Here is a 26,767-nt window from a genome sequence, read left to right on the forward strand (position 1 = left end):
AACTTCAAAAGGGAAAGAGGGGTAATTAAGTGCAGAACTTTGGTCACTGCATACATCTGTCAAACTGGACCCATTAAGTTAGTTTCTCCTCAACTCCCAAATGAGTGATAATTACATTCAGGGGATTCCAAATAGGCTTTTAAAAAAAGACAATTCTATCTCCAGCAGTTCTCTGTTGAGCTTACATTTCAAGAAACAATTGCATACCATTTGCTCCCTTCTTCAGCAGTATTTAAGGGATTTCTTGTGAGTTTGCAGACATGTCCTTAAAGTTATACCAATAGCCACAAAATAACCTTTTAGAATGTGTTTCAAAGCTTGCCCATTTTTCTCTCTTCTCAGGAATTATCCTTGATTCCACTTTTTTTTTGTGATTACTTTTCTTTTGGTAGTATAGTAATGAAGTATGTAAACCAGCCTGACATTGCTTTATATTTTCAAACCTATAGACCAGTTTCCAAACAAAAAGTAATTTGAAAGTTAACTTCACTTTTTACCTTGCTTGTGTGAGTGCTGGGGCTTGAAAAGTTACTTTCTTTTAAACATGTCACGGCAACTTGCAAGTAACAGCTTTTATATTCCCATTGCTGACAAAGCAGTCTTTGAAAGGAATAGTTGGTAGAAATAGTTGGTTCTGCATCTTGTGTACTTGAAACTTCTAGCTGTGTTTTATGTGAAGCCCTGTAGTTGCCCAACTAATTCCTGAAGCTTCATTTATTACAGTGGGTCATAGAGTGGACATACGTAGAATGAAAAGAAATCTAGGGTTTCAATTCCTTTCTGAGTTAGTTTACATAAATCCCAACACAGATGCTGTGGTCACGCAGGGGAAAAAAAAAAAAAAAAAGACACTTCAGCTCCTAAGTCATAGAAAACTACAGCAAGATTCATCCAGTACTTATAGACTTTTTGTTAGGCTCCTTTTGTGCAGCAGGGTGTTACCAAGTGATTTGAGATTTTCAGCAGTGATGAACTTCTGAGGTAATACAAAAGAAAAAATTGACTGCATACCCTTAAGAAGCCACTCTACTTGCTGTGAGTTTAGCAAGCTTCTTGGAAAACCAAAGATATCTGCAGCTATCTCTTCACAAACGTCCTTTTGGGTTTTTTTTTAATGTAAACTGCCACAAAAACCTGTTTGTCTTTTTCTTTTTTCTTTGTTTTTCCTCCTTTTATTAGGACATTTTAAGAAAAAAGTTTGTTATATCTGCAGCCTTAAAGTTTGTATCAAAATGACTATATAACCACTGCAACCTGGCATTTGCTTGTACTGAAGAAGGCATTTAGGAACTAAAATATTCCTGGGAGATGAGAATGTGCGACTTGGATTTAGATACAACAACTTTTGTCTTCCAAACCTTCTGGTTATGCACTCCTTTCCCACACATCATGTAATATTAATCCATTGCAAAGTATGGGTTTTAAAGTGGTAAAGGGCATGACAGTCATCTCTGAAGGATATGGGGAGACAAAAATACAAATTTTGGAGGTAAGTCCTAAAGCCACAGAGGAGATGTACAAAGAGGGAAAACCCAACAACAATAACAGTCTCCTGGACTAATTCCAAGCACTCAGAGTCAGTATAAATGTGAAACCCAAATGTCCCATTTGTAAATGTCCCATTTGCAGACTGTTTGACCATACCTTACTCCTCTGTTGGTTCAAGTCCTTTCAAAGACCTCAGAAGTAATTTGAGAGATTTAGCTGTTAATGGTTTTGTATGTGATCCCCACAAATATTCAGACTCAGATGAATCACCTGTAGGACCAGAAGAAATCTGTGTACCACATCCATCTTTCTTTGCAGAGGATAATTAATTCCATTAAAAATTAACAGCAAAGACCAAGAAACTGGAAGTCCATGGAAGAGCAATGCCAGAGATAGCATATCAACAGGGCATAGTCCAGCTGGCTGTTGAGAAGACAGCATTTTCTTTCAGAGTGTGGTGGAATGCAAGCTAAGGCAGGCAGAGAGGTAAAATCTACAGGAGGAAAAGTATGAAGTGATCAAGGCTAGGCAAGTGTGCTTATTTGCATAGACACATTAATGTACTCTGCTGCTTCAGAGAAGTTTCCTTCAGTCAAAAACTATTTTAGTTCCTGAAGGCTTTGCTCAAAAATCAGAACTCATTTTGAACACCTCAATGCAGAAGAATCTATATTTAAATCTAGATCTGAATTTATCTATATACATATACATATACATATACATATACATATACATATACATATACATATACATATACATATACATATACATATACATATACATATACATATACATATACATATACATATTTTTTTAAATAGGGACCACATCTTAATGCCTAACAAGTCTACTACTCCCATTACTGTGTAGGACTTTTCCCTTAATCCTGAATAACCAAAGGAATGAGATTCCTTTACTGTTTCTCTTCTTATTGCAGAATAGCAACAATTATTTACCTGAGATAGACAGTGAAACACAGAAGTTCCTTCAAGCTTCTTTTGTTCAATCTGCTAAATTTCACTGTGAAGAGAAGGGCTGGTATTCTGTACCTATATACCACGTCTTTTCAGGCTACTAACATGTGATTCCACTTCGGGAACCCATGTAATAAAGGGATTGTCCAAATAATACTGCTAGAAACAGTATGTGAGCTGGTTTGTGTACATCCTCTTTTTTTTTAAAACATATAACAGTGTTAAATAAAATAATTTTTAAAGGTTAATACACCTTCAAGTTAACTGTGTTAGGGACACAGCACGACACAAATGTCAAAATCAAAAGCATTTTGAAGATTAAAATGGTCAGGCTTGGTATGTACACACTCAGCAGAAAACTGAGAACAGTCTGTCAGTTTTTACCTCTCCTTTCCTGTTCCTAGCTTTAATGCACGCAGGTATCCAAACAGGATTTTATTGTCACAGTTTACCTGCCTGCCTTGAAAAGTTGAAGCACTAAAGCCACACGTGTTCTCCTGTGAGTTATTATGCTCACATCCAGAATGTGGGTCTCACAGAGCTCTTGGACTCACAGAGGCAGATGCGGTACCTAAAAAGACCTTTGGTTTTACAGAGTTTGAACTTGCAGGCTTAATAATGTTTAACTATATTGCATTTAATTATGTTTGGTTGCAATGATCTTTGTAAGAGCAATTTGGCATAATAGCTTATAGTTCAAAGGTGCATGGCCTTGGGTAAATGTGTTAAGCAAAGATATTGCAGGTGAAACCTGTTAAATCTGCACTTTCTCGCCTTTCTAGAGTTGTATAATCTAAAACACTTGGTGCCCCCCAGTGGCTTTACAAATTATTGCTACTTGTTAAGGTTGTGGATAAAAGGGCTTCCAGAATTTTGATTTATGTTTTACTGAAATGTCTTTATTTTTTTCCTTGCTTTTACTTCTTTCAAATTCTGGAAAAATCCCTTAATGCAAAAGTTGGACATTAATACCCACTATAAAATGTACAACATAAGTCTTGTACAGGCTACTTGCAGTAAGCCAAATCTTAAGTTTTTGTTCTGTTCAGGTCTTAACCAGATAAATTTTGATTAAACTCAGTTGGTTATTACATCTGAATATTTGTGAAGTTCTCATCTGATTGAACGTGAGTTTTTTTAATGGCTTTGATTTCCAAGACATAGTATACTCAGTGTGAGATTTTTGTGGAGCTGTGTAAAGTACATTAATTTGATTAAAGCTATAGAACATGAGGATAGAAGGAAACAGTAAACAATCATTACAGCACATATGCATATTGCACATATGTTTTCCGGGCATGCATACAAGTATCTGTATATATATAATTCTGTTCAAATTTCACAGCTGTAAACTCATGCTCTTTATGTTAGCAGAACATTCAAATGCCCTGGAAAAGACTGGACATTTTCTTGATCTCATTCTTGACTCAAAGAGCTTTCAGGCTAATTTTAGAGCAACATGATAAATAGATGTAACAAACAGCAGAGAGGAAGTGGTAACAACAGTAAGATGGGCTGGTTGCACAGGGTACCAGTATGCTCAATATGAAGGTTTTGAAGCAATGCCTTGATTCAATATAAACAATGTTTTTCTATTTTAAGAAATAAACAAACATCAGAAAGCTATGATTTAGATTGCAAAATGTGTTAGGTTTTGGATTTTTGGTTTTGGTTTGTTTTTCTTCTTCTTTTCTTTTCTTTTCTTTTCTTTTCTTTTCTTTTCTTTTCTTTTCTTTTCTTTTCTTTTCTTTTCTTTTCTTTTCTTTTCTTTTCTTTTCTTTTCTTTTCTTTTCTTTTCTTTTCTTTTCTTTTCTTTTCTTTTCTTTTCCTTTCTTTTCTTTTCTTTTCCTTTTCTTTTCTTCCTGTTTTGCCTTGTTCTTGCCCATTTGGAAAAGGTCCTGTGAGATGAAACATTCCATATCCAACCCTGGCCAAAAGTGAAGCTTGCTATCTGTGCTTGAACTTGCAAAAAGGCAAAGCACTAAAGAAGGAAAAGACATGGGCTTAGCTATTTATTTTTGTAAAATTATTTGCAGTCATAAATATATGAAAGCTAGGCAATTTTTAAAGATCATTTTAGATATTGGTGATAATTTTTGATGTACACTGGCTCTCACATGAAGTCAAGTTGTAATTCTAACAGCTGGTTGCTGTTGTCATCTTATCACTTTTATTTTTTGTAGGATCATGAGCACTAAACCAATGATAGTCAGGGATAGGGGGACTGAGTAAGGTACTGCAGGTACCTGTTGAGGACCTGGGTTCTTTTTTCTAAGTGCTTTTGAAATAATTTTCTGTTTGGAAGGAAACAAACTGTGGTATGCACAGTGATGCAAGCACCACTGACTGATGTGAAGACTTCCCAGGTGGCTGTTAGTATGCCTGTTGGTATTTTTCCTATTTGTTTGATTTTGGAAGGGCACTGGTTTCTTATATTTCAAAATAATTGCTCTGGCTTGGTTTCCAGTGTCACTCTTCTTTCCCTAGTAATTCTGGACAGGCTGGCTGAGCTTATCTATCAATTTTCTTGATTATACTGCTACCACCATTCTTTTCAACTCAACCTGAGCACCCAGGACAGAAGAGTAAGCAAGTTCTCCCCTTCTTCTTAGTTAATCTCATATTAAGTAACTATTACAAAAGGTCTTGTTTTGCACTGGAATTGTGATTGTTTTCTCTCTATATGTATCTGTGCATCTTTCCTTTTCCCCACAATATCTTTTGGACTTTAGATATTTCCAGAAAAAAACCAAACCTGTCAGTGGTGGAAAACCTAAAGAATTATTACCATTATTTACTGTTAAAACAGCATCGTGACAGTGATAAAACTGTGCCAAAATGTTTCATTAAGAAACAGTACTGCCTCAGATAGCCCGAGCTACTAATATAGTAATGGCTCAATATGGTCTCTGGGAGTCATAAATTGGATGCAAGTTAACATAAACAGATGGTGATATGTGAATATTATTACACATCAGAAGATGGAACAGCGAAAAGAGATTAGGGATGGAAACAATTTAGCACATCTTTTCTCTTGATGAATCAAATTTATACAATGTCTCTCTCTTCTTAGCATGTCAGGCTGTCGCATGAATTTGAACATTCAGTCCTTCAGGATGAAAGATTTGAGATCTGTGCTGAGGTTGTCTTAGGACTAGTCTGTTTTCGGCTGAAGGTAAGGCAGCTAAGACTTCCTATTTCTTCTGTCATGTTTTATAGCAATACTATAACCTGCAATTGAATGTAGTTTTTGAAGTTTTTATATATATATATATAATTAATATATATATTAAGAAAAGTAAGGGGAGTTCATGTAGGTTATTTCTTTAAAAAATAATCAAATGCTTCAGAAATTCAAGTATATGAATACACTGTCAAGGCAAACAAATGGTCTACCATTCATATGAAATGATATATTTTATGCTTGATGAACTTCGATGAAGATGATTTTTTTAATATTTTTCCCTAGACATTTATATATGATGCGTGAGAGTATGCGTCTGTGTGAGATGTCTCTTGACAAGTTAATTTTTTGTGTGCACATATTTCATATCCAATTTTATATATACATAAAATATCATGGATGAAGATTAGAGTAGTAAACAATTTTTTGTTGTTTTCTTTGAAGAATACATTTTCATTTATAAAAATCAACAGTCAGACCGGGCAAGTTGGAGAAAGTTAAAAGTAATAATAGGTTGCATGGGAGACCAGCTTCCCAAATGCCCTGGGCACTGGTCTAATTTTTTGGTTTGTTTGTTTGTTTGTTTGTTTCCGAACATGATCCTTTTACCCCTCTTGGCGTTTCATTCCCCCAAATCTTTATAAGTGTCAGGTTCATTGATGTAGAGACCTTGCCTGACTGAAGCTAGAAAACTCGCTTTGCACTCAGAGCATAAGAACTGCAGTAGCTGGGGGAGTTGAGTTGTTTAATCAGACACGACTAGGGGATCAGTGACTCATTTTAAGTAAAGAACTCATTTAATAGAGAAGCTAGCAACTAAAGTCTCTGTAAAGGGCTGGATTGTGACATTGAATCTGAATGCCAAGCAACAATAATAACAGCACTGGTGTTTTCTGGGTCACATGATACCTAAATCAGATTTTAGCTTTTCTGAAGGCTCATAAGCACATCTTGGCTCCTTCTGGGTAGCATGGTAGTACTACTTTTCACAAATTCTTTTTTCAGTCACTCAGTTGCCCCAGTTACTTGAGTTTGATGCAACTGGCTGCTAACGAATCTTTAACAATACGTAAGTGGTAAATTCCTCTGGAATAAGAAAATGGTTTTGTTTGAATTTATGTTGTTTGCAATAAAAGAAAAAGAATCATCTGTTGCTAAGGGATAGATTACAGAATGTGGAGTTCTTCCAGTTAAGTGGAAATGTGAATAAAATTTCTTTTCTAACAAGAACTTTTTAAAGATTTTCAGAATAGGTTCTGTTGTTTTTATCACTCAATAACAAGATGTTCATTGTAGGCTGCTTTCTAATATGAAAGCAGCAAAAACTAGTTTTCCAGAGACAGCTGTTAGTCAGTGCTCAGCATTTACTTTAAAGGAACACTCCTTATGATACACACCATAGCAACACAGGAATTTTCACTCGATCAGAGCAGTCATTCATCTACATCTGGTCTCTCGTCCCTGATGCTCCAAAGGAAGAAATCAGATCAACAGGGAAAGATATTTTTACAATAGGAGTTTGATATTGGATACCTATCTAAGAAATTTTTGGACAAGTTGTGGAATAATGGGGTGATTCTGCTTAAAACCAATCTTGAAACAGCAATGTTTTCCTCACTTGACTTCACTGTCCAAAAAAACAAAGGCTTTTAAATGATGAGTATTTTATAGTTATTTTTGTGACTTTATTTGCTTTTAAAATCACTCTTTTAAAAATCTTCCTGTGGTTTCTGTAATTAATATTAAAATGCATCTTAGAAGCAGGATACTTGCAATTGTTATGTAGTTACAGTAGGACTAAGGGACAGTGATTTGAACAGTAAGGCTGCACAGCTGTAAAAGTATGAAATACTTTTCTTTGTTCTCGAGAAATCATTTTTTATTTTTTGCTTAGCTGTGACTTTTAATTGCTTGGCTTTTCACACTGTTGAACAGATGGACTAATAATCTGTGACTTTTATATTATGTCATCCAATGTCAAAGAAAGAATCCAAGTATCATGCCACAGGGTTAATGTCTGGGCTTCTTGTTACATCTGTAGATCGATAGAAGTCAAGCTAGTTATTTCTCCAAGGGGGTGAGAATACTATCTTATTGAAGGTGACAGACTCAATCAGAGCTGGCTGCTGGCTTCTCAAAGCTCTGGGACAGAATTAGACACTATTAACTTCAATCTGACGTGACACCCGAGTGTTGCAGCAGCCTCTACATGCAGCTGTGAGAGTAGAACAGAAGACAGATGTATAAATCATTCTCTTCTCTCCCATAACCCCTGCCAAGGGCATTAATTTAACATCATACAACTCCTTGTATTGCCTAAAAGTTAGTGCTGTGCATTTTATATTAAAAGCAGGGATCATCATTTTAACCTTTGATATGAAAGTAGTGTATCACTGTTACCAATGACTGACCCATAATGGGTGGGGATTTGCAAAACACCAAAGCTGGCTCTTTTCTTAGTTAGATGCTTTTGAGTTGCATAAATATCTCCTGTAAGACTAAGGCTAAACCATGAATTTCAGGTTGTCATCCAAATTCCCTAATAACTTGTGCTAAATTAGAACAAGGTTTTGACTTAGGTTCAGCTCTAACTCTAATGTGATCCAAAACCATGAGAATAATACACATTCTCAGTGCCAATGGGAAACTGTCCCTCCTTTATACTTTGTTTTATACAGAAAAGGCTAAGCAGACAAGCTACAATTGCACAGGTTTGAGAGAATGTGTTTTCTGATACGGATGTTTTCAAAAAGACTTATGCTGCTGCCATAATAAAACCACTGCTGAACAGATGGATATAGCCATTTCTGACTCTTTTATCACATTCAGTGTTCAGTAAGGGAACACTGCAGTAGAAGTGCAGATGATCCTAGCATCTCTTGCAATTCTGTGTTACCTCTAGTGTAACAGAAAGAGTAAAGGCTATGCAATGGCTAAGATACTCCCCCAAAGAATAAAGTTATAGCACCAAAGAATAAAGTTATAGCACTCAAGATCAACATGGTGTAGCCTAAGCTGTTATGGCAAACTGCCCAGCAAAGCTGAAGCCATCTTTCAGTCTGCTGATATAAAAGTTAGACAGATGGCTTCTTTTAATTTGGGTAACAAAGACTGTCAAAGATATGGAGCTAGCACTTTATCCTGTGTGGCTAAATTCGACAAAAATCCCAAGATTGCTGGGATCCCTTCCGTCATTGCTTTCATTTAAAGTTACTTTTTAAAATCTGATGACATCCTTTGTATTATTCACAAATGTCAATGGACATGAACTTGGAAAACCACTGTTTCAATATTAGCTGAACCTGTGAAAGCAGCAGTTCTCCTTGCAGTCCTATTTCTTTTGGTATTTGATATTAAGAGCATACAGCAGCTCTAAGGGAAATCCTCATGTTTACTACTTGAGACAAGGAGAATGAAATACACCAGGAAGAGATAAAATTCAATACTTCATGAACGTAGAGTCCCTCTGACATTCTGCAAGACATTTAACATTTATATCTTGCATACCTGAAATGCAGAAGATTGTTTACTTCCAATAGGAGGGTCAGTTTACCACATTTCTAAAATCCCCCTCCCGAAGTCCACTCTGTGGGATTCTGTGGCAAACACTTATGACAGAACTTAAGGCAAATACTTTTTTAGGGTTTCTCCTGGTAGTATGAAATGTACTTATGTCAGGGATACATTACCTTCACTATTTCCAAATTAAGGGTAAGATTTCCATCTTCATATTCAGAAGACTCTCACAGCAGCTATACTTAAATAAAGACTGGAAGGTTTGTTTTACAAATGTTAATATAGTTGATTGCAAAACTTCCTCCCACATTTGTTTGATTAGATCTAGGAAAAGTGTAATGAAATGGATGCAATAATGCTTTTACTTAACGCTATATAGCTCATGACCTTAGGTCACAAAAAAGCAGTCAGCTATCACAAATGCCCCAGTATGAACACAGCTTCTAAACCCCAGTTTATCTATAAATCTCTTTGTGGCTGAAAACTTATCTCTTGTGCCATCATCCTTTTGTAATCCTTTGGTGGCAAAGCACTGAGAGATGAGAAAAGTGGCTGCATGTTACTGGTTGTACTGGGGCTTGGTAGCTTGGAGAGATTTACATATTCCAAACTTGCTTCTGAAATTCATCACCGTATCTGTTGAATTACAATTATTTCAGGGCCCGAATGAACTAAATGAGGCGCTTCTTAAAAGCATAAATGAGGCCAAGAAGATTCATCTGGTCCCATGCCACCTGCGAGAGAAGTTTGTGCTTCGTTTTGCTATTTGTTCCCGCACAGTGGAATCTACCCATATTAAGTTTGCCTGGCAGCACATCTCACAGCTGGCAACTGATCTTCTGAAAACATGGGAGCAAAACCACCACCAGCAGTAACAGCAGTGAAGTTGCAGTGGGGAGGAGGTAATTAACTGGTTTTCTCTGTGTTGCCAAGTTTTATTTTAGGGGCAGGTGGGAAAGTTAAACTATGAAGGAAAAAAAATACAAAACCTGTTGTTATACAGCCCAGCTGCAGTAGCAAATTGTGTTGTAACCTTAACCATACCTTCTCTGTACTGTAGTTTCATCTTGCCTGTTACCAGGATGCGCATAGCCATGGGAACTCAAATTGTCTTTTCTTACCAGATTGTAATCAAGACCATTTATTGAACCAGCCAATGGAAATGGAAGAGTTAGTGCTCCCTCTGTCGTCCCAGTAAGCTCTAGCACATCCACTCCTTTCTTCACAGATGAAACTGTGAGGTGTTGTAAGCAATTAATTTAACATTACTATGACTTCAGAAAGAATCCAAGTTGGGGGAAGTTCAGTAACCTGACTGTGACAGCGTTCAGGTCCTACAGGTACAAATACTGCCATGATTTCAGGCACTGTCATGTCATCACTGTGTGCTGCATTAATTTTGTAAAGGAAGGTAGGACTTACAAGACTTCTTCATCACATAGCCAGATCAGGGGGGAGAGAGCACTAAATTAATGCTAACTGTCCTTATAGCAGGTTCTTTACTTTCCCTAAAGGGTTTGCTTTTAAGACAGGTATTTTGTCAAATCTTAGCAAATAGGTTGTGCTGGATATGGGTTTTCACTTCAAACATTCATGATGATGCCTCTTAAAAGCTCCTTCTTAAGAGTTCTGTCAAAAGCCATGTGCTACACGGTATTCGGTATTTTTAACCAAGTTGTTATAAACAGCAATTACTTGAAAATGACCTCTAAGCTATGTTTTGTGAGATAGAATTGTGATTCCTTTTTATGGCTATCATTCTGTTTACTTCATTGTGTAATAAATCTCTGACAAAAATGTGCTAAGAAATGTGATGGCAAAAATGTTACTCTGCGTTTCTCAAATTAGCTAAGAAACAAGACAACAAATTAAAATAAAGACAGAAATTAAAAGAAATAACTTCCAAAACATGCTGTGGTGCCCCCATCAGTGGTTTTCCTCTATTAACTGTGACGCATGGCACACAAAAACATTGGAAAACAATTAACCTTCAGAGAAAGTCATACAATGCATATGTGACACAATCATTGATATGTTGAAGGCAAGTAAAGTGAAGAGGTAAAATGAAAGTCAGAAACAACATCTGAAGTATTAATAAGTACTTCTGCATTCTGAAAACATAATTTCAAGAAAGTTATTTCTATGTAAATAAGAACAAAATCAATAGTTACTCCAAGAAAAATAATCTATAGGATTAACTCCTAAATTTGCATTTGTTTTAAGATTTCCTTTTTCTGCTCATATTAACTTCTACAGCATCTCAAACAACTTGCATAATTATTCAGCTTTCTTTCCCTATCCCTTGCAAGTATAGTTCCTACATTGGGAAAGTTGCAAGTAGACCATGAACAATTAATGGGACAATTAATTTAGCACCCAGTCTGCTCCTACTCACTGTCTTTCCAGGAGGGATAAAAGAAGCTGACTATGGCCCAAGTGGACTTCTCTGGTGATTCCCAATGACCTCACTTCTATGGTGCAAACTGGGAAAGCATTAGTATTAATGTGTGTGCAAATGCACTTATGAGATGTGCACGAATCCTGACACTTGGGAAAAACTTCCCAAGCTCTGCATTTCCAGCAGGTCAAGCTATGTGACTAGGGGAGGTGTTGGCCTACTATCCTTCTGTAAGGCTATCCAGAGGCTATGTTATCCACCCAGATGGAAAAGCTGATTACTATTTCTTTAAGGAATTGCTTTCACAGGTGACAGATGAAGCAAGGGATGACAAATTGATCTGGAAAAACCAAGTAATATTCGAGCAGGTAACTGAGCCATTCCACAAGACACTACTCAGCTACAGCATCAGAAATTCTGATAGTGACTTTCTCTTTAGCAGAACCAATATGAAATTAAACTTTCCTGTAGTAGCACAATGCACTAAATGGGTCGACTGAAGAGTAGAAAATGCAGGCACTTGTTTCCTTTCTCCGCTATTAGTTTTTGTAAAAATAACATTCTCATGACTTGGGAAACAATGTTCATCCGTGGCACACTGATAGAATTTTACAACTTTTACATTATGAAAACACTAGAATCTTGGAACCAGAGAAGAATAACACCTTCTTTATGAGATAGATCAGTATTTTGTGTGTGAAATATATAACTAGGTCTGTCAAGGAAAAATAAAGAGATCAGATTCTGATCAAAGCTATCATAAAGTAAATCCAAGATAATTCCACTGAAATGAAATGGAGTTGCTTTGGTTTTATGTGACTATAATTGAAATTAAAATCTAACTAATAGGTATTGAAAAAGAAATGAATAAGGTAAGGGCAACACTAGACTGAACTAAAGAGGATTTTGCTAGAAATCCTCCGCATGGAAACCAAAGCAAAGGTGGGTGATGCATCCTTGTGTGAGCCTCAGACTGCTGTGGAAAAGGGATGTGGACAGGATGCACATGCAGACCCAGCAGAGGTGATATGTTCCCAACAGCTCATAATTAGGCATAGGTCCCCCTAGACATTTGTGGGAAAATGCTGCCGAAACTGACATTCATTTTAAACATTTTTCAGCATATGGGTATCAGTTTTAGAGGAGGCTGTTGTCCAGACACCAGAACTCCTTCTGGCAAAGAATTTAGGGTTAATTTAAAATACTATAAATAAAGTAATTGTTAATTTATTTTTGTTTATTAAAGAAGTGATGTAAGTAAATCTTCTAATAAACAGCATTAACAGGACCCATGGAATTACATTTCCCCATGGCCAGCCCAAAACAGAAATTCTGATTTTTAAAATTATAGAATGGTTTGAATATGTAATTGCTGAAGGCCACCTTAGTATTCAGTTTCTCATACCCTCTTTTCCCCACATGATAATTCCTTCCTAGTCTGTTAATGTTAGGTCATCTGAAAATGAAATCTGGGCTATGTAATCAACTCAAGAACAAAAGTGCTGAAAAGAACATCTTGAAAGAAGAACATAACTACTGTGTCTGTTCTGTAGCTTTGCAACATATGTGTAAGTGAGAAATACTGTATTTATGAATAGTTAATACGTGATCCTGAATTTATTGTGCCTTGTGTGCAAAAGCTAATATAGTCTATGCCGATTCATACTGTTTGTGTTAAAAGAAACTACAAAACCTCAGAACTGTACTCTGGAAGAATATCCACATCTCAAGGGAGACTGTGCTGCTACTAGAGAAGGAGGGAAAAAAGTAACTTTTTAGTAACTATATATGTTTTTTTTTTTAAACAAGTAGAGTCCTAGTACAATATTGCATTAATAATAGTAATGACAGATTATAAATATATTTTATTACTGATGCTGAAATATTGAAAATATATGTATTTATGAAAGTATTGCTAACATATTCTACTTTGAACTGCACTATAATTATTAAACTTCTAAATTTCACTTGCCTTTACATATAAGATTCTGCTCTTTGTTACTGTTTCTGTTGTTGTCTCCTGTAAGGATACCATATTTGATGAATTGTACTCATATTGCAGTTGCCTTATAACAGCAGTCCAAACCTTGAGATGCGTAAGCTTGAGTTGCTCAAAGACAGGAACAAATGAGAAATAAAGCTGAGAATCCTGAAGACCGAGGTAGTGGGGGCAGATTAAATAACATCTACAAAGCATATGTAGAGTCTGCATGACCTAAATGGAAAAATAATCAGATGTTTAGCGCTTTTTCATTATAATTTGTGAGCTGTTGGGTTCCTTTAAGATCTGTATCCAAAGCCTACTAAGCAGACATGTCGGTTTTAATTGGCAGCATTAATAAAATGAAACAAAACTATGACTATTGTCTGTCTTTGCTCTTAACCGAGTTTTTCCCATTTTATTCATGTCAGATGCACTGTACGAGGTCAAGCTTCCCTGCCCAGGTCACAGCAGTGCCCTGCTTTTCACCATCAGTGACTTTTTACTCAGTGCATGCTTGTAACAAATTACTTTGAAAATGAGAGTTCCTGCTGGAAGTTTGTTCCTCAGCATCACGAGTTTGAAAAATGCTTGGCCATAACAGGGGTCCATGCTGACCCTTCTGGGAAGTTCTGCATGGTCCTGCAGCTGGATCTGCCACTGGAGCCAGCTGCCCAGCTTTGGCTTTGGTTTGCAGCTCAGGCACCATCAGGTAGGACAAGGCAGCGGCCCATTTCGTCAGCCATCCCTTGGCTGCAGCCTGCGTTCCTGAGGGGAGCTTGCAGTTGCAAGCTCCTTCACTCTCTGTCCCTGCGCAACCCCAGGGAAGTCACACAAGCACACCTTGGGGGAAATTTGATGGCAGCAGTGTTACAAACTATAAATGTTAGCCCAATTTGGTCTTAGATGATAGCTTGCATAGTAGCGCAGACAGTCTAATTTGCTGTCTGCAGTAACGGTATAAAAGGCTTGATGTATAACAAAAACCTAACAGACAGTAACTCTAAGAAATGTTTCTCACGGGAAATTAAATGTTCACCCACACAGAAGTGACTCTGTTAATGCCAGAGGTGTAACTGCAGCGTAGTATGCTAATTTGCATCTAGGTGGGTGCGCTAATTTGAACGTAGGTTGGTATGATCCACCTAGGAACTCCATTACCAGATTCACCTCATAGGATACATCCACCTTTTGCTCTGAAAGGCATCACATTATTCATCTCGTCCCTCTGACAGAGAGCTCAGGTACTGCTGCTGAGGCCTTTACCAGAGCTAGTCCTGTAAAAAGGCCGACTCAGCAGCTGTTGTTCCCCAAGGATGTTAGACGGCATCCGCTTCTGCTGCTGCCATGGCAGCCGTGATGGCCTTGCAGCCAGTGCCACAGAGGGACAGATGAAATAAGTGACCATGGAGGTCAGGTGCTACAGGTGTAGGAGGTGCAGGTGCCCATCACTGGCAGCCAAACTGCCAGGTGAGATGAGTCTTGCACTCGAGCACATCTCACGTGGAACTTGTCTCCCATGGAGCTTGTCCTGCACAGAGGGTGGTCACCAAGGAGCAAGCCTGGGATTTTGCCAGCCCAGCCTCCTCCAAACCGAAGGAAAGGTACCCAGAGGGAAATCTAACTGAAAAGAGAGGAATGCATAGCAGGGTGCGTCGATGTGAGGTGACTGTCCTGCCAGTTTGGGCAGTCACTGACTTTGACACTGAAGGAGCCCTAGCATTTATACAATCATCGAATGGTTTGGGTTGGAAGGGACCTTAAGGATCAACCATTTCTAATCCTCATGCCATGGGCAGTGACTTCTTCCACTAGATTGGATTGCTCAAAGCCCCATCCAACCTCGACTTGAGGACCTCTGGGGACAGGGCATCCATGACTTCCCTGGGCAATCATGTAAGTGGGAAAGATATTCTGTAACCAGCTCTGGTCTTGTGGCACACGATTAATGGAGGATTTTCAGTATCACTGTTGCTATTGAAGATGGTCCAGATAGGCAGTAAACAGAAGCTTTTAAACTCTCCATCCTGTTCCTTCTTGCCCCTTGTCAACTTTCAGCTGAAGAACCAAACCATTGGCACACAAGTTTATTTCTGACGCATGTGCGGGACTGCCAGGGTGCGAGTAACCCTCTGGTTCTGTCTGAGCAGTAAACAGGAAAAACATCACCCAGCTGTCAGCCTGGGAGGTGACGGACGGGGTCGTCACCGTGAGACTAGGGCCACAGATGTGTGGGAAGAACTCTATAGCTCAGGAAGAGTTATAAAGCAGGTATGTTTTATTTTGAAGGGGGTGCAGTGGGGAAGGCTCCACCCAGCTTGCACACCAAGAAACAAGACAGTCACCTATTTATTACACTAAAGCATGCATATTCATTAAATTTCCTGGAACAGGTGTTTCTATTATAATCATTTCCTGGAATTTATTCACATAAGTTCCCTCCCTTTGGTGCATGTGCTGCGCCCTCTGGGGGTCTTGGGCTGGGGGGTTCTGGAGGAAGGCTCGCAGTCTTCTTCACGGTGAACTTCTCAACTCTCCTTCTTGCCCATGCCCTTAGCTTGGGCACCTCTTCAAGGTTACGGCTGGTCCTAGCTGGTTCTTCCTCCTCTTATCCTGGTCTTAACAAGTTCTTCTTTCTCTTATCATTGTCCTTATTATCTGGCTTAATTGGCCAAGCACAGGCTACAGATGTTCATTATCAAGAACAAAACATGCTTCTTGTAAGCGAAATAGCTACCCTGAAGCAATCAAAGTATTGTTATAATGCAAGTGAAATAGCTACTTTAAAACTTAAACTAGCAAAGCATAGCTAAAACGCTATAAGCTAAATAGTTACTTTTAACAAGGAAAGCTGAGCTAAACATGCTGGGGTTGTTTAGCCTGGAGAAGAGGAGGCTGAGGGGAGACCTTATTGCTCTCTACAACTACCTGAAAGGAGGTTGTAGAGAGGAGGGAGCTGGGCTCTTCTCCCAAGTGACAGGGGACAGGACAAGAGGGAATGGCCTCAAGCTCCGCCAGGGGAGGTTCAGGCTGGACATTAGGAAAAAAATTTCACGGAAAGGGTCATTGGGCACTGGAACAGGCTGCCCAGGGAGGGGTTGTGTCACTATCCCTGGAGGTGTTTAAGGCACGGGTGGACGAGGTGCTGAGGGGCATGGTTTAGTGTTTGATAGGAATGGTTGGACTCGATCCGGTGGGTCTTTTCCAACCTGGCGATTTTATGATTCTTCGATTCTACACCGCCCCCCCCCCCCCACCGCTGTGGGCCTGGGGCTGGGCGGGGGCGGGCGCCCGAGGCGCGGACCCGGCGCCTATTGGAGGCCCCGGCGCCCTCCAAGCGCCGCCAATAGGGGAGCGGGAAAGCTTCGCGCGCCGGCCCCTCCCGCCCCGCCCCCTGGGCTCGGCCGCGGCGCAGCGACGCCCCGGTCCCCGCCCCCTCTGCGGGCTCCGATTGGCTGCGCCCGCCGGAGCCCCGTTATCCGATTGGTGGGCGGGGGAGCGGGCGTGGCCTGGGGGGGCGGAGGGGAACGCGACGTCCGGGCTGGCGCGCGCGATCGGCAGTGGCGGCTGCCGGCGGCCGTGGCTGGTGGGTGCGGGACGGGATGGAGGGAGGCGGGAGGGAGAGGGGGCGGGAAACCCGCTGGGGACGCTCCCTCAGGCGAGCGAGGGCCTCGGCCGCCAGCCCAGCCCGTTCCTGTTTCAGCACGGCGTGGGGGATGAGAGAGCTGCCCTGCGGGGAAGCACCTGGGGGTGCTGGTCGATGAGAAGCTCGACACGAGCCGGCAGCGTGTGCGCTCGCAGCCCAGAGGGGCGAACGTGTGCTGGGCCTCTTCAAGAGAAGCGTGGCCGGCAGGGCGAGGGAGGGGATTCTGCCCCTCTGCTCCTCTTTTGTGAGACCCCATCTGGAGCGCTGTGTCCAGTTCTGGAATCCTCATCATAAGAAAGGATAAGAACTGTTGGAACGGGCCCAGAGGAGGCCACAGGGGTGAACAGAGGGCTGGAGCACCTCCTATATGAGGACAGGGAGAGAGTTGGGGTTATTCAGCCTGGAGAAGAGAAGGCTCCGAGGGGCTACAAGAAAGCTGGAAAGGGACTTTTTACAAAGGCTTGTAGTGATAGGACTAGGAGGAATGGGTACAAATTGCAGAGGGGCAGATTTAGGTTAGACATAAGGAAGAATTTCTTCACTGTGAGAGTGGTGGTGAGACACTGGCACAGGTTGCCCAGGGAAGTTGTAGATGCCCCATCTGTGGAGGTGCTTGAGGCCAGGTTGGATGGAGCCTTGGGCAGCCTGGTCTGGTGGGAGGTGTCCCTGCCCATGGCAGGGGAGGTTGAAACTAGATGATCTTTAAGGTCCCTTCTAACCCAAACCATTCTGTGATTCTGCAGTGTGTGGGTCCCTTCACCCCAGTGTGGAGGGACAAAGGCCACTGGGGAGCCCTGTTCTGGGCTTCCCCCTCACCCAGTGCGGTGATGTAGTGGATGTGGAACTGTTTGGGCTCCTGAAGGCTGAGGGGCCCTGCCCTTGCTTCTTGCTGGCTGGATGGGGTCACCCCAAGGTTGCTGCAGCTGCTGCACTGCAGGAGAGAGGACTGAACCTTGCCTGGGCAGCTGGCGTGCTTCCCTTCTGAATTTCTTGCCTGTGGGCAAGCAGGCTTTTCTCGTGTTTTGGATCAGTGTATAGCATTAATAATGGATATATAATTATATTGTGTATAATGGGTGTATTGTAGTTTTGATCCTAGTTTATATAAAAAACAGAGTGGCCAGCAGGAGCAGGGAAATGATCGTTCCCCTGTATTCGGCCCTGGTGAGGCTGTGCCTCAAATACTCTGTTCAGCTTTGCCCACATTGCTACAAGAAAGATACTGAGCTGCTGGAGTGCGTTCAGAAGAAGGCAACGAGGCTGGTGAAGGGGCTGGATAATGAGTCTTATGAGTGGCTGAGGGAACTGGGGTTGTTTAGCCTGGAGAAGAGGAGGCTGAGGGATGACCTTACTGCTCTCTACAACTCTCTGAAAGGAGATTGTAGTGAGGTGGGTGCTGGTCTCTTCTCCCAGTTAACAAGTGATGGGATGAGAGAAAATGGCCTCAAGTTGTGCCAGAGGAGGTTTGGATTGGATATTGGGAAAATCTTTTTTACCAAAAGAACAGTGAAGCATTGGAAGAGGCTGGTCAGGAAAGTGATGGAATCTCTTTCCCTGGAAGTGGTAAAAAAAAATAAATTAAAAAATGCATAGACATGGTGCTTCAGGACATGGTTTAGGAGGTGTGATGGTATTGGGCGGAAGGTTGATGATCTTACAGGTCTTTTCCAACCTTAACGACTCTGTGATCGTATGTTTGTCTGTGAATGTAATGACATCATGCATATAGCCTGTCTGGTAGGTAGTTACCCCTCTGTTTGCTGAGGCAGGGACTTGCATGCCAGGAATTGATTATTGTCAATGCTTTGATAAACCCACAGCTTTACACGCTTACATGGAAGTATGTCCACAACATCTGGGAACAGTTTTGGCTGTTGGAGGATGACTGCGTATGCATTTGGCTGTCTTGGGGGGAAAAATAATAAGACTGTGAGGGCAGCTAATAGGAATTGGAATAGGGAGAGAATATGATGTCAGAAGACACTTAAAAGGAAAAATCAAACTGAAATTTTAAACTATCTGCCACTGATCACTTCTTATGAACTTCCCTTAATGCTGTGTAGACAATCACTAAATTTTCAGGAAGTGGTGGCAAGCTTGAGATTTTAATATGCTGAATGACGAAAATCTATGGAAATATTTAATGGGAGTAAATGTCTGCTACTGAACTTTTCTGCTTTTATGTGTCATAAGGTGTTTTTGATTCAACAGTTACAATTTTTATGCGCACAGTGACAGTTATTTAGTATGTTGCTTGGTAGTTGTTTAGAGAAACGGAATAAGAGGCTGCAGCCCTCTGTGTCCTGTTCATGTTTTGCTCAACTGTAGATGGATTGTGGTAGGAATTTGCACCTCGTTCCATAGGTGCGAGTTAGACTTCTCACAGTGCAAAAGCTGACAGTTATTTTTCAGAGGAAGTCTTACTTTTGTGTTGTTTTTTCTTAATTGGCTTCCCATGTAAAGGCACTGAATTTGCAGGTAAAAGATATTTTGACTTTGCCTAACAGATCTACCAAGCTGAGCTAAAATCCAAAAAAATCCAAGCCAAAATAATTTATTTCTCTATTGTTTGTTTTGTGTGTAACCCCTCCTTCTGTATTAATATTGTGCTCTCTGCTAACACTGATGTGAGATTTTTTTGAAAATAAATAGAGAGGACCTCCTCACACCCCAGATTCCTTCAGCTCTGTGTCCCCGGTCCTGTATGTACATTACACTGGTACCTCTGTCTGCACTCATATGTAGTTTGTGGCTGATTCAGAAGACTATTGCAAGTTGACTTGTACTCTGTTGAAAGGGGTGTGGGATATATAGACATCCACTAACAGGTTTTTTTTTTTAAATTTTCCTGCTGGAACACCCTGCTACATACTGAAGTTGAAAAAAGAGAAACTGGAATTTGATGTATTTTGATAATGTCCTATGATAGACGTGTGACACTTGTGGAGAGATGAGAAGGTTGGAATTACTGTGTGTTAGGAGCTCTGTACAAACTCTGTTGAGGCTATGGTAGATTCCTCTAAATTTGCTTGTCTGTGTCTCTTCTGCACTCAGGAATTCTTGATGTTACCAGAAATACTTCTGTATGTGATACATTGCAGAGAAAGACTGGCTGAAAATGGAATAAAACAGACTATTAATAGGTGGTAGGGATCTACAATGATCATGTAGTCCACCTGGAAATACATCATAAATTTCCAAGTCTGGCAGAACTCTCCCTCCTAGCCAAATGCCATTTTTCCTATTTCTTTAACTAAAAAATTGCTGAAGGAATTTTAATTCTGCTTTCTAAATCTGAGAAGCAAGCACCGCTTTAAACATAAATGAACTTTGTTTCTCCAAAATATAAAATGGGGAGATTTTAGTGGAATAAATAGTTTCGAGTATTTGCTGTCGATCTAAGTGTTTTCTTAATCTGAAAAGTTTGTTTAAATTGGGCTTATTCCACTTTTACCTCCCTTTGCAGACTTTGCATGTAGTTTTATTTCTTAACGTCATTGTTTCCTTTTTTCTTTACCATCACTGTAATAGCTTTCATTATTCTGACAGTGGTGTGTAATCTGTTTGCCTCTGCACTGTGCTGTATTCTGTCAAATAAGAGTGAAAGCGGTGGTGATTTCATTTAACACGGCCAGTTTTTGTTTGGCCATCTGTTACTGTTCTTTGCAGTCTGCTTACCTCCCCAGGAGACCTCTGTTAGGAGCAAACTTTTTTTTCCTTTTCTTTTTCTTTTTCCTTCTTGTTTTCTTTCAATAAGGAAGAACAGAGAACCTCAGTCTAAATGGCTTTACACCACAAAGGTTGTTGCTTTTTGGAAATGCTAAAGTGTCCACACTGGCTAAGTAGCTTGCAAGATCTACTGCACTGTTTCTCTCAATTAAGATAACGTATGTTTTCGTGTATATGTATTTAGGAAAGGTGGAGGGCAGTTAGAGCAAACAGCTGTGAAATGCATTTTATAACAGCAGGTATTTTATGTGTGTTTCAGTGTCAGTGATGGAAACCCCCACCCACAGCACCGCGCACCTGAACGACTGGCAGAAAAGTTACTTTGCGATTACCTCTGGCACCTGCACACCCGGACAGAAGGCAGATGAATACCGTGCCAAAATCCTGCGTATTCAGTATGCATGGGCAAACTCTGAGATCTCTCAGGTCTGTGCTGCCAACCTATTTAAGAAGTACGCAGAGAAATACTCTGCAATTATTGACTCTGACAACATAGAGACTGGCTTGAATAACTATGCCGAAAACATTTTGACTTTGGCAAAGTGTCAGCGAAATGACAGTGACAAGTGGCAATCTGCCTTGACAACAGATAATGTATTTGAATTAAAGTGTGTGCAAAAGAGGATGCAGGCTGGCAAAAATTTCCAGAGCTCTCAGATGGCACCAACAGATGCCTGCGTACGAGCTGATAAAGGGGTCAGTGCCTCTGCTGCTCCAGGTCTTCCTAAACTCAGTATCTCCAGCAGTGCTGGGGAGACTAAGCTCTGTGCTGGCTCTGCAAAATGTGCAAGTCAGGGACCAGATCTCCTTGAGCATCCCTCATCCTCAAAGTGTCTTCAAAGCAGCGTGCCTCCTGAGACCAAAACTTCAGAGGCACTTCCTGCCTCTTCAGACTTCTTAAACGAACAGGTTCATACAGGTTTCCAGGCAACTCCACTATTTGGAATTAAAGAAGTGGCGAGTAGTAGTTTTCTGAAAATGCCAAGTAACTCTTGTGATGGACAAAATTTGTCTCCTTCCAATCAGTCAGCTGTAGCTGCGTGGTCTGCAAGTGCTGGGAAAAGAAAAGCATTTTATAGTCTGGCTGATGAAGGCAGCACAGTGATTCCAAGCCCTCCTTCATGCCAGACTTCCATTAGTACAGAAACCAGTAGTTTTTCAGGATGTAGAAACAGAAATCAAGAGAGTAGCGTTCCTGGTTTTAAAACTGCAAAAGAACAACTGTGGGTGGATCAGCAAAAGAAATCTCAAAACCTACCTCAGCGTGCATCGGTCTTATCATATGGAGGTGTAAAGAAATCACTGGGTGCAGGCAGATCTCGGGGTCCATTTGGCAAGTTTGTTCCTCCAGTTCCAAAACAAGATGGAAATGAAAATGGAGGGGCACAGTATAAACCTCATGTAAGAGGATCAGCAGATTCATTGTTACCTGTAGATGAACGACTGAAAAACATCGAACCAAAAATGGTTGAACTCATTATGCATGAGATCATGGACCATGGGCCTCCTGTCAACTGGGATGACATTGCCGGAGTTGAATTTGCTAAAGCTACTATAAAAGAAATTGTAGTCTGGCCTATGCTGAGACCAGACATCTTCACTGGGCTGCGCGGTCCTCCTAAAGGAATCCTTCTCTTTGGCCCCCCTGGGACTGGCAAGACTCTTATAGGCAAGTGCATTGCATGCCAGTCTGGAGCAACTTTTTTTAGCATCAGTGCCTCTTCTCTGACTTCCAAGTGGGTGGGCGAGGGGGAGAAGATGGTCCGTGCACTGTTTGCTGTGGCACGATGTCAACAGCCAGCAGTGATTTTCATTGATGAAATTGATTCTCTGTTGTCTCAGCGTGGAGATGGGGAGCACGAGTCGTCAAGAAGGATAAAAACTGAATTTCTGGTCCAGTTAGATGGGGCAGCAACCTCCTCTGAAGATCGTATTCTAGTGGTTGGAGCAACAAATCGACCCCAAGAAATTGATGAAGCTGCCCGAAGGAGACTAGTGAAGCGACTGTACATTCCTCTTCCAGAAGCCTCAGCTAGGAAGCAGATTGTCACCCGCTTGATGTCAAAGGAACACTGCTGTCTAAATGAAGAGGAAATTGAACTCATAGTTAAGAAATCTGAGGGGTTTTCTGGGGCAGACATGACACAGCTCTGTCGAGAAGCTTCTCTGGGCCCCATCCGCAGCCTTCAGTCCATGGACATTGCAACCATCATGCCAGATCAAGTACGGCCTATTGCTTTTCTGGACTTTGAGAATGCCTTCAGAACCGTGCGGCCCAGTGTTTCCTCAAAGGACCTGGAACTGTATGAAACCTGGAACCAGACATTTGGCTGTGGTAGATGACTGCATCCTAACTGTTCTGCAGAAATTGTAAATTTCTTTAGCACTATCACGTATTATATCCATGATACTTTAGAGTGTCTGCACTTCTTTTTGTTTCTGTCTTTGAAATTAATCTTAACATTATGTAGGCACATGTGTAAAGTTTTGCAGTTTTGCCAACTGTGAAAAGACCATGAGAAACTGCTGGTCATGATATGAGACACTGCTGAACACAAGTAACAGTGAGGGGCTGGCAAAAGTTACAGAAAGTTGTGAAAGATGGACAAACTTCACTGCTGTTTAAGGGAGAGATGGACAATGCTCACACATAATTGGAGGGGCAGCTGGGGAGAATCGTGCAAGGCCAACTGTGCTGTATCAGCAGTGCCATGCAAGGCTGAGGGGACCCAGGCAATGTTATCGGGAAAACCAGGTTTGGGTAGGGATGCAACAAAACTGGGACTGATGGGGAGAAGTAGTTAAGGGGAAACTGAAGCAGAAGAAGGAGAGGGTCAAGGGGAATGTGGGAGGAACATACATGGAAAAACGGAAGGGAGGATAAAAGGGGATGATCTCGTGAACTGTGTTCTTGTCTGACAGCTCTGTACCACATCATTGCAGTCTATTCCAGCTTCTCGTTAAATACATTTCCTGATGATTTTCAGCTTGACCTTGCTTGCTCTGCTGCATCTGTGTGTGTTTATGTATGTTATCAGGAGCTCTGGGCACCTGCATCTGGAGAAGAGGCCACGGGTCACAGGGTTTCTAGGATCTGAGGGCCAACCATGGGATAGCTGATGTGTTTACAACCAGGTACTATAGAAATCCCAGTGTGTGTGCAAATTTCACTAACAAAACTTTCTAGCAAACTTCAAGCTGGACTAGCTGGCTGTAGGGGGAAACCAGCATCTAGAAAAAGCCCAGATGTAAGCCTGTGACAGAGTAAAGGGGACTTGGAGCCTAGGCATGGATTTTAGATGAGCTTAAATCTCATGATAATGTTTGGAGGCTCCATGAGTGTGGTATCCTTGTAAAGCTGGAGAATGCAGGGATGTGCATCTCACTTGTGAGCTTCAGTACTGTTCGGCTGGAGATGAGAAACAAGATGGGGCTGTGTTGCTGGATATATGTGAGCACGTTTGCTTTGTATGTGCATGCTTGTAAAGGCCCTTATTGCTCTGTGTCCTTGCCTCTGTGTGTGTTTGTGTGTATCTGCTGTTTTGTATTAGGGGCTCAGCCTTGCTCCTGGCTGGACCCACAGGCAAAATCAGCAGCAGCTGCATCTATTCAACTAAGATAGGAGAAGCTTCAGGTTAAGAGTGCACTCAGTTTGGCTATAGTGGCCAAGGAGATATCCCATGTCTAAGTACCAACTGGTTTCCATTGCTTCATAAAAAAATCTTCATGCAACAATGATGAAATTCCTAGCTAGCTTGTATTTGGTGTTCTTGCCTAAGGTCTGAAAGAAATACACAGTCTCTTGTTCACATAACCTATCCTTGCCCACTAACTGGACAGAGCCGCCCCTGAATGGAAATAAATGAAAAGCTTTCCTTTGGATTCTTTTGTTTGTGTGGCAGAGCTGCCTGCTGTGGTGTCCATGCTTTATTTTCTGTTTCTCTAAAGCACTTTTCCTCCTGTTGGGGAAAATGCAGAGCTTAAAAGCTTGTCTTAGATTTTCCAAAAAATGTATAAATGCTGTTTAGCCAGCATTTTCTAAAAGCCCTTTGAGAACTCTAGGGGCTGCAAGACCATACTGAAACTTGAATTCAAAATAATTTGGAAGACTTGGCATTTCTTAGAGCTCATCCTGATTTAAACAGAAAATAAGTCAGTTCTGTTCTTAGTTTATGTTTAGTAAAATCTGGTATGTATTAGAAATTGTTTTGCAGAGATGTAAACATGCAGGTATGCAAATCTATTTTAATTTCTGAAATAGTGAAAATAGAACAAATAGATTGTTTTATAAGAATAAATGTGTGATGTGGGCCAAAATGATTTATTTTTGTGCTACCTGGGTAACGATTGTGATTAAACCTGCTCTTACAAGTTTAGTATTGGAGAGCTGTAATCGTGTGCTAGGTAAGATTTTTGTTCTCTCCAAACATCTTTCCAACCCTAACGAAAACATGTTCTTTAAAATCTTTTCTCAGGCAAGTGAACAAAAACTCTGGAGAATTTAAACTGTTTAGGGAAACCTGAGGGTTGCTCAAGGGTAATAAAACCCTTATGTATGATTAAATAATTGCCTTATATATGCGGGGAATTATTCTGTTAATGCTGTGTGAGCATACTGTGCTCGTCTATCTATCTGAAAAATCACATTTTGATGACGATGGCTCTACTAACAGGACCAGTGAGAACACACATGGTGACAATGAAATGGCTTTCAAGATGACAAGGAATGGGAGAGAAATGCTGTGCTGCTATATTTGTCTTCTGCAAAGTGGAACTCATGAAAGAGAGAAAAAGTAGAACCGTGTCACCATACAGGAGTATTGTTCTTCCTCCTACTTATGTTATTCTGTACTCTTGAATTATATGAATTGTAGAATCATAGAATGGCTTGGGTTGGAATGGATCTTAAAGATCATCCACTTCCAGTACCCCTGCCATGGACAGGGATATCTTCCACTAGACCAGGCTGCTCAAGGCCTCATCCAACCTGGCCTTGAACCACTTTGAGGGGAGGAGCATCCACAACTTCCTTGGGCAACCTGTTCCAGTGGCTTACTACCCTGATCATGAAGAATTTCTTCCTAATGCCTAATCTAAATCTTGCCCCTTCCAACTTAAAGCCATTCCCCCTCATTGTACCACTAAACACCCTTGTAAAAATTCCCTCCACAGCTTTGTCATATACCTCTTTCAGGTATTGGAAAGTTGTTATAAGGGCTCCCTGGAGTCTTCTCCAGGCTGAACAACCCCAAGTCTCTCAGCCTGTCCTCATAAGGGAGGTGCTCCGGTCCTCTGATCATCTTTATGGCTCTCCTCCAGACCAGATCCAACAGTTTCATATCCTTCTTATGTCGAGGATTCCAGAACTGGACACAGTATTCCACATGAGGTCTAAGGAGAGCAGAGTAGAGGGGGAAAAATCACCTCCCTTGACATGAACATGCGTTTGTTTGAGAAAGCACATAGAAATAGTGAAACATTAGGTAAAGATTATTATTCTTCCTTTTTAGTAATGATGCAGGTAATGTGACTCTTCAGCCATCTAGCAGTATTCAGGCTTTGCTGCAGGACTCGCAAGTCATCAGTACTTCCAATATTAGCCCAATATGTATTTCATAACCTGCTATAAAAATGCCACCAAACAAAAGATTAGAACGTCTGTAACATAATTTCACAAAACATTCAAAATTGCACAGAAGTAGGGCATGATGGTAATTTAAGGGAAATGGTGCAGATAAATCCACTTTAATGGATCTGTTTAGTGTATGCAGGAACCTATGTACTTCATTATTTATTCTTTTTGGCTGGCTGAACTTTGTAAGAAGAAATGCAGGATTCTCCTGTTGTTTTG

The 26,767-nt window shown here is 40.8% G+C and overlaps 2 protein-coding genes across 5 annotated transcripts in view; both read left to right on the top strand.

Annotated features, from left to right (window-relative positions):
• The window catches only part of DDC (dopa decarboxylase), a 71,555-nt gene extending 61,034 nt beyond the window's left edge, over nucleotides 1–10,521 (top strand). For all 3 annotated transcript variants that reach the window (XM_069853432.1, XM_069853431.1, XM_069853430.1), the window contains 2 exons: nucleotides 5,536–5,637; nucleotides 9,822–10,521. In XM_069853432.1, the coding sequence (XP_069709533.1) occupies nucleotides 5,536–5,637; nucleotides 9,822–10,037 (318 nt within the window). In that variant the 3' untranslated portion in view covers nucleotides 10,038–10,521. The remainder of the gene's footprint in view (nucleotides 1–5,535; nucleotides 5,638–9,821) is intronic.
• Nucleotides 10,522–15,691: 5,170 nt separating this feature from the next.
• On the top strand, nucleotides 15,692–25,222 carry FIGNL1 (fidgetin like 1). 2 transcript variants are annotated; one of them, XM_069853433.1, is made up of 2 exons: nucleotides 15,692–15,812; nucleotides 21,176–25,222. In XM_069853433.1, the coding sequence occupies exon 2, from the start codon at nucleotides 21,184–21,186 to the stop codon at nucleotides 23,257–23,259; it is 2,076 nt and encodes a 691-aa protein (XP_069709534.1). In that variant the 5' UTR covers nucleotides 15,692–15,812; nucleotides 21,176–21,183; the 3' UTR covers nucleotides 23,260–25,222. The 2 variants fall into 2 exon arrangements, with proteins under 2 accessions (XP_069709534.1, XP_069709535.1); XM_069853434.1 differs by lacking the exon at nucleotides 15,692–15,812 and adding an exon at nucleotides 17,092–17,127.
• Nucleotides 25,223–26,767: the final 1,545 nt, after the last annotated feature.

Source organism: Phaenicophaeus curvirostris, chromosome 3 (genome assembly GCF_032191515.1).
Source record: "Phaenicophaeus curvirostris isolate KB17595 chromosome 3, BPBGC_Pcur_1.0, whole genome shotgun sequence".
NCBI lineage: Eukaryota > Metazoa > Chordata > Aves > Cuculiformes > Cuculidae > Phaenicophaeus > Phaenicophaeus curvirostris.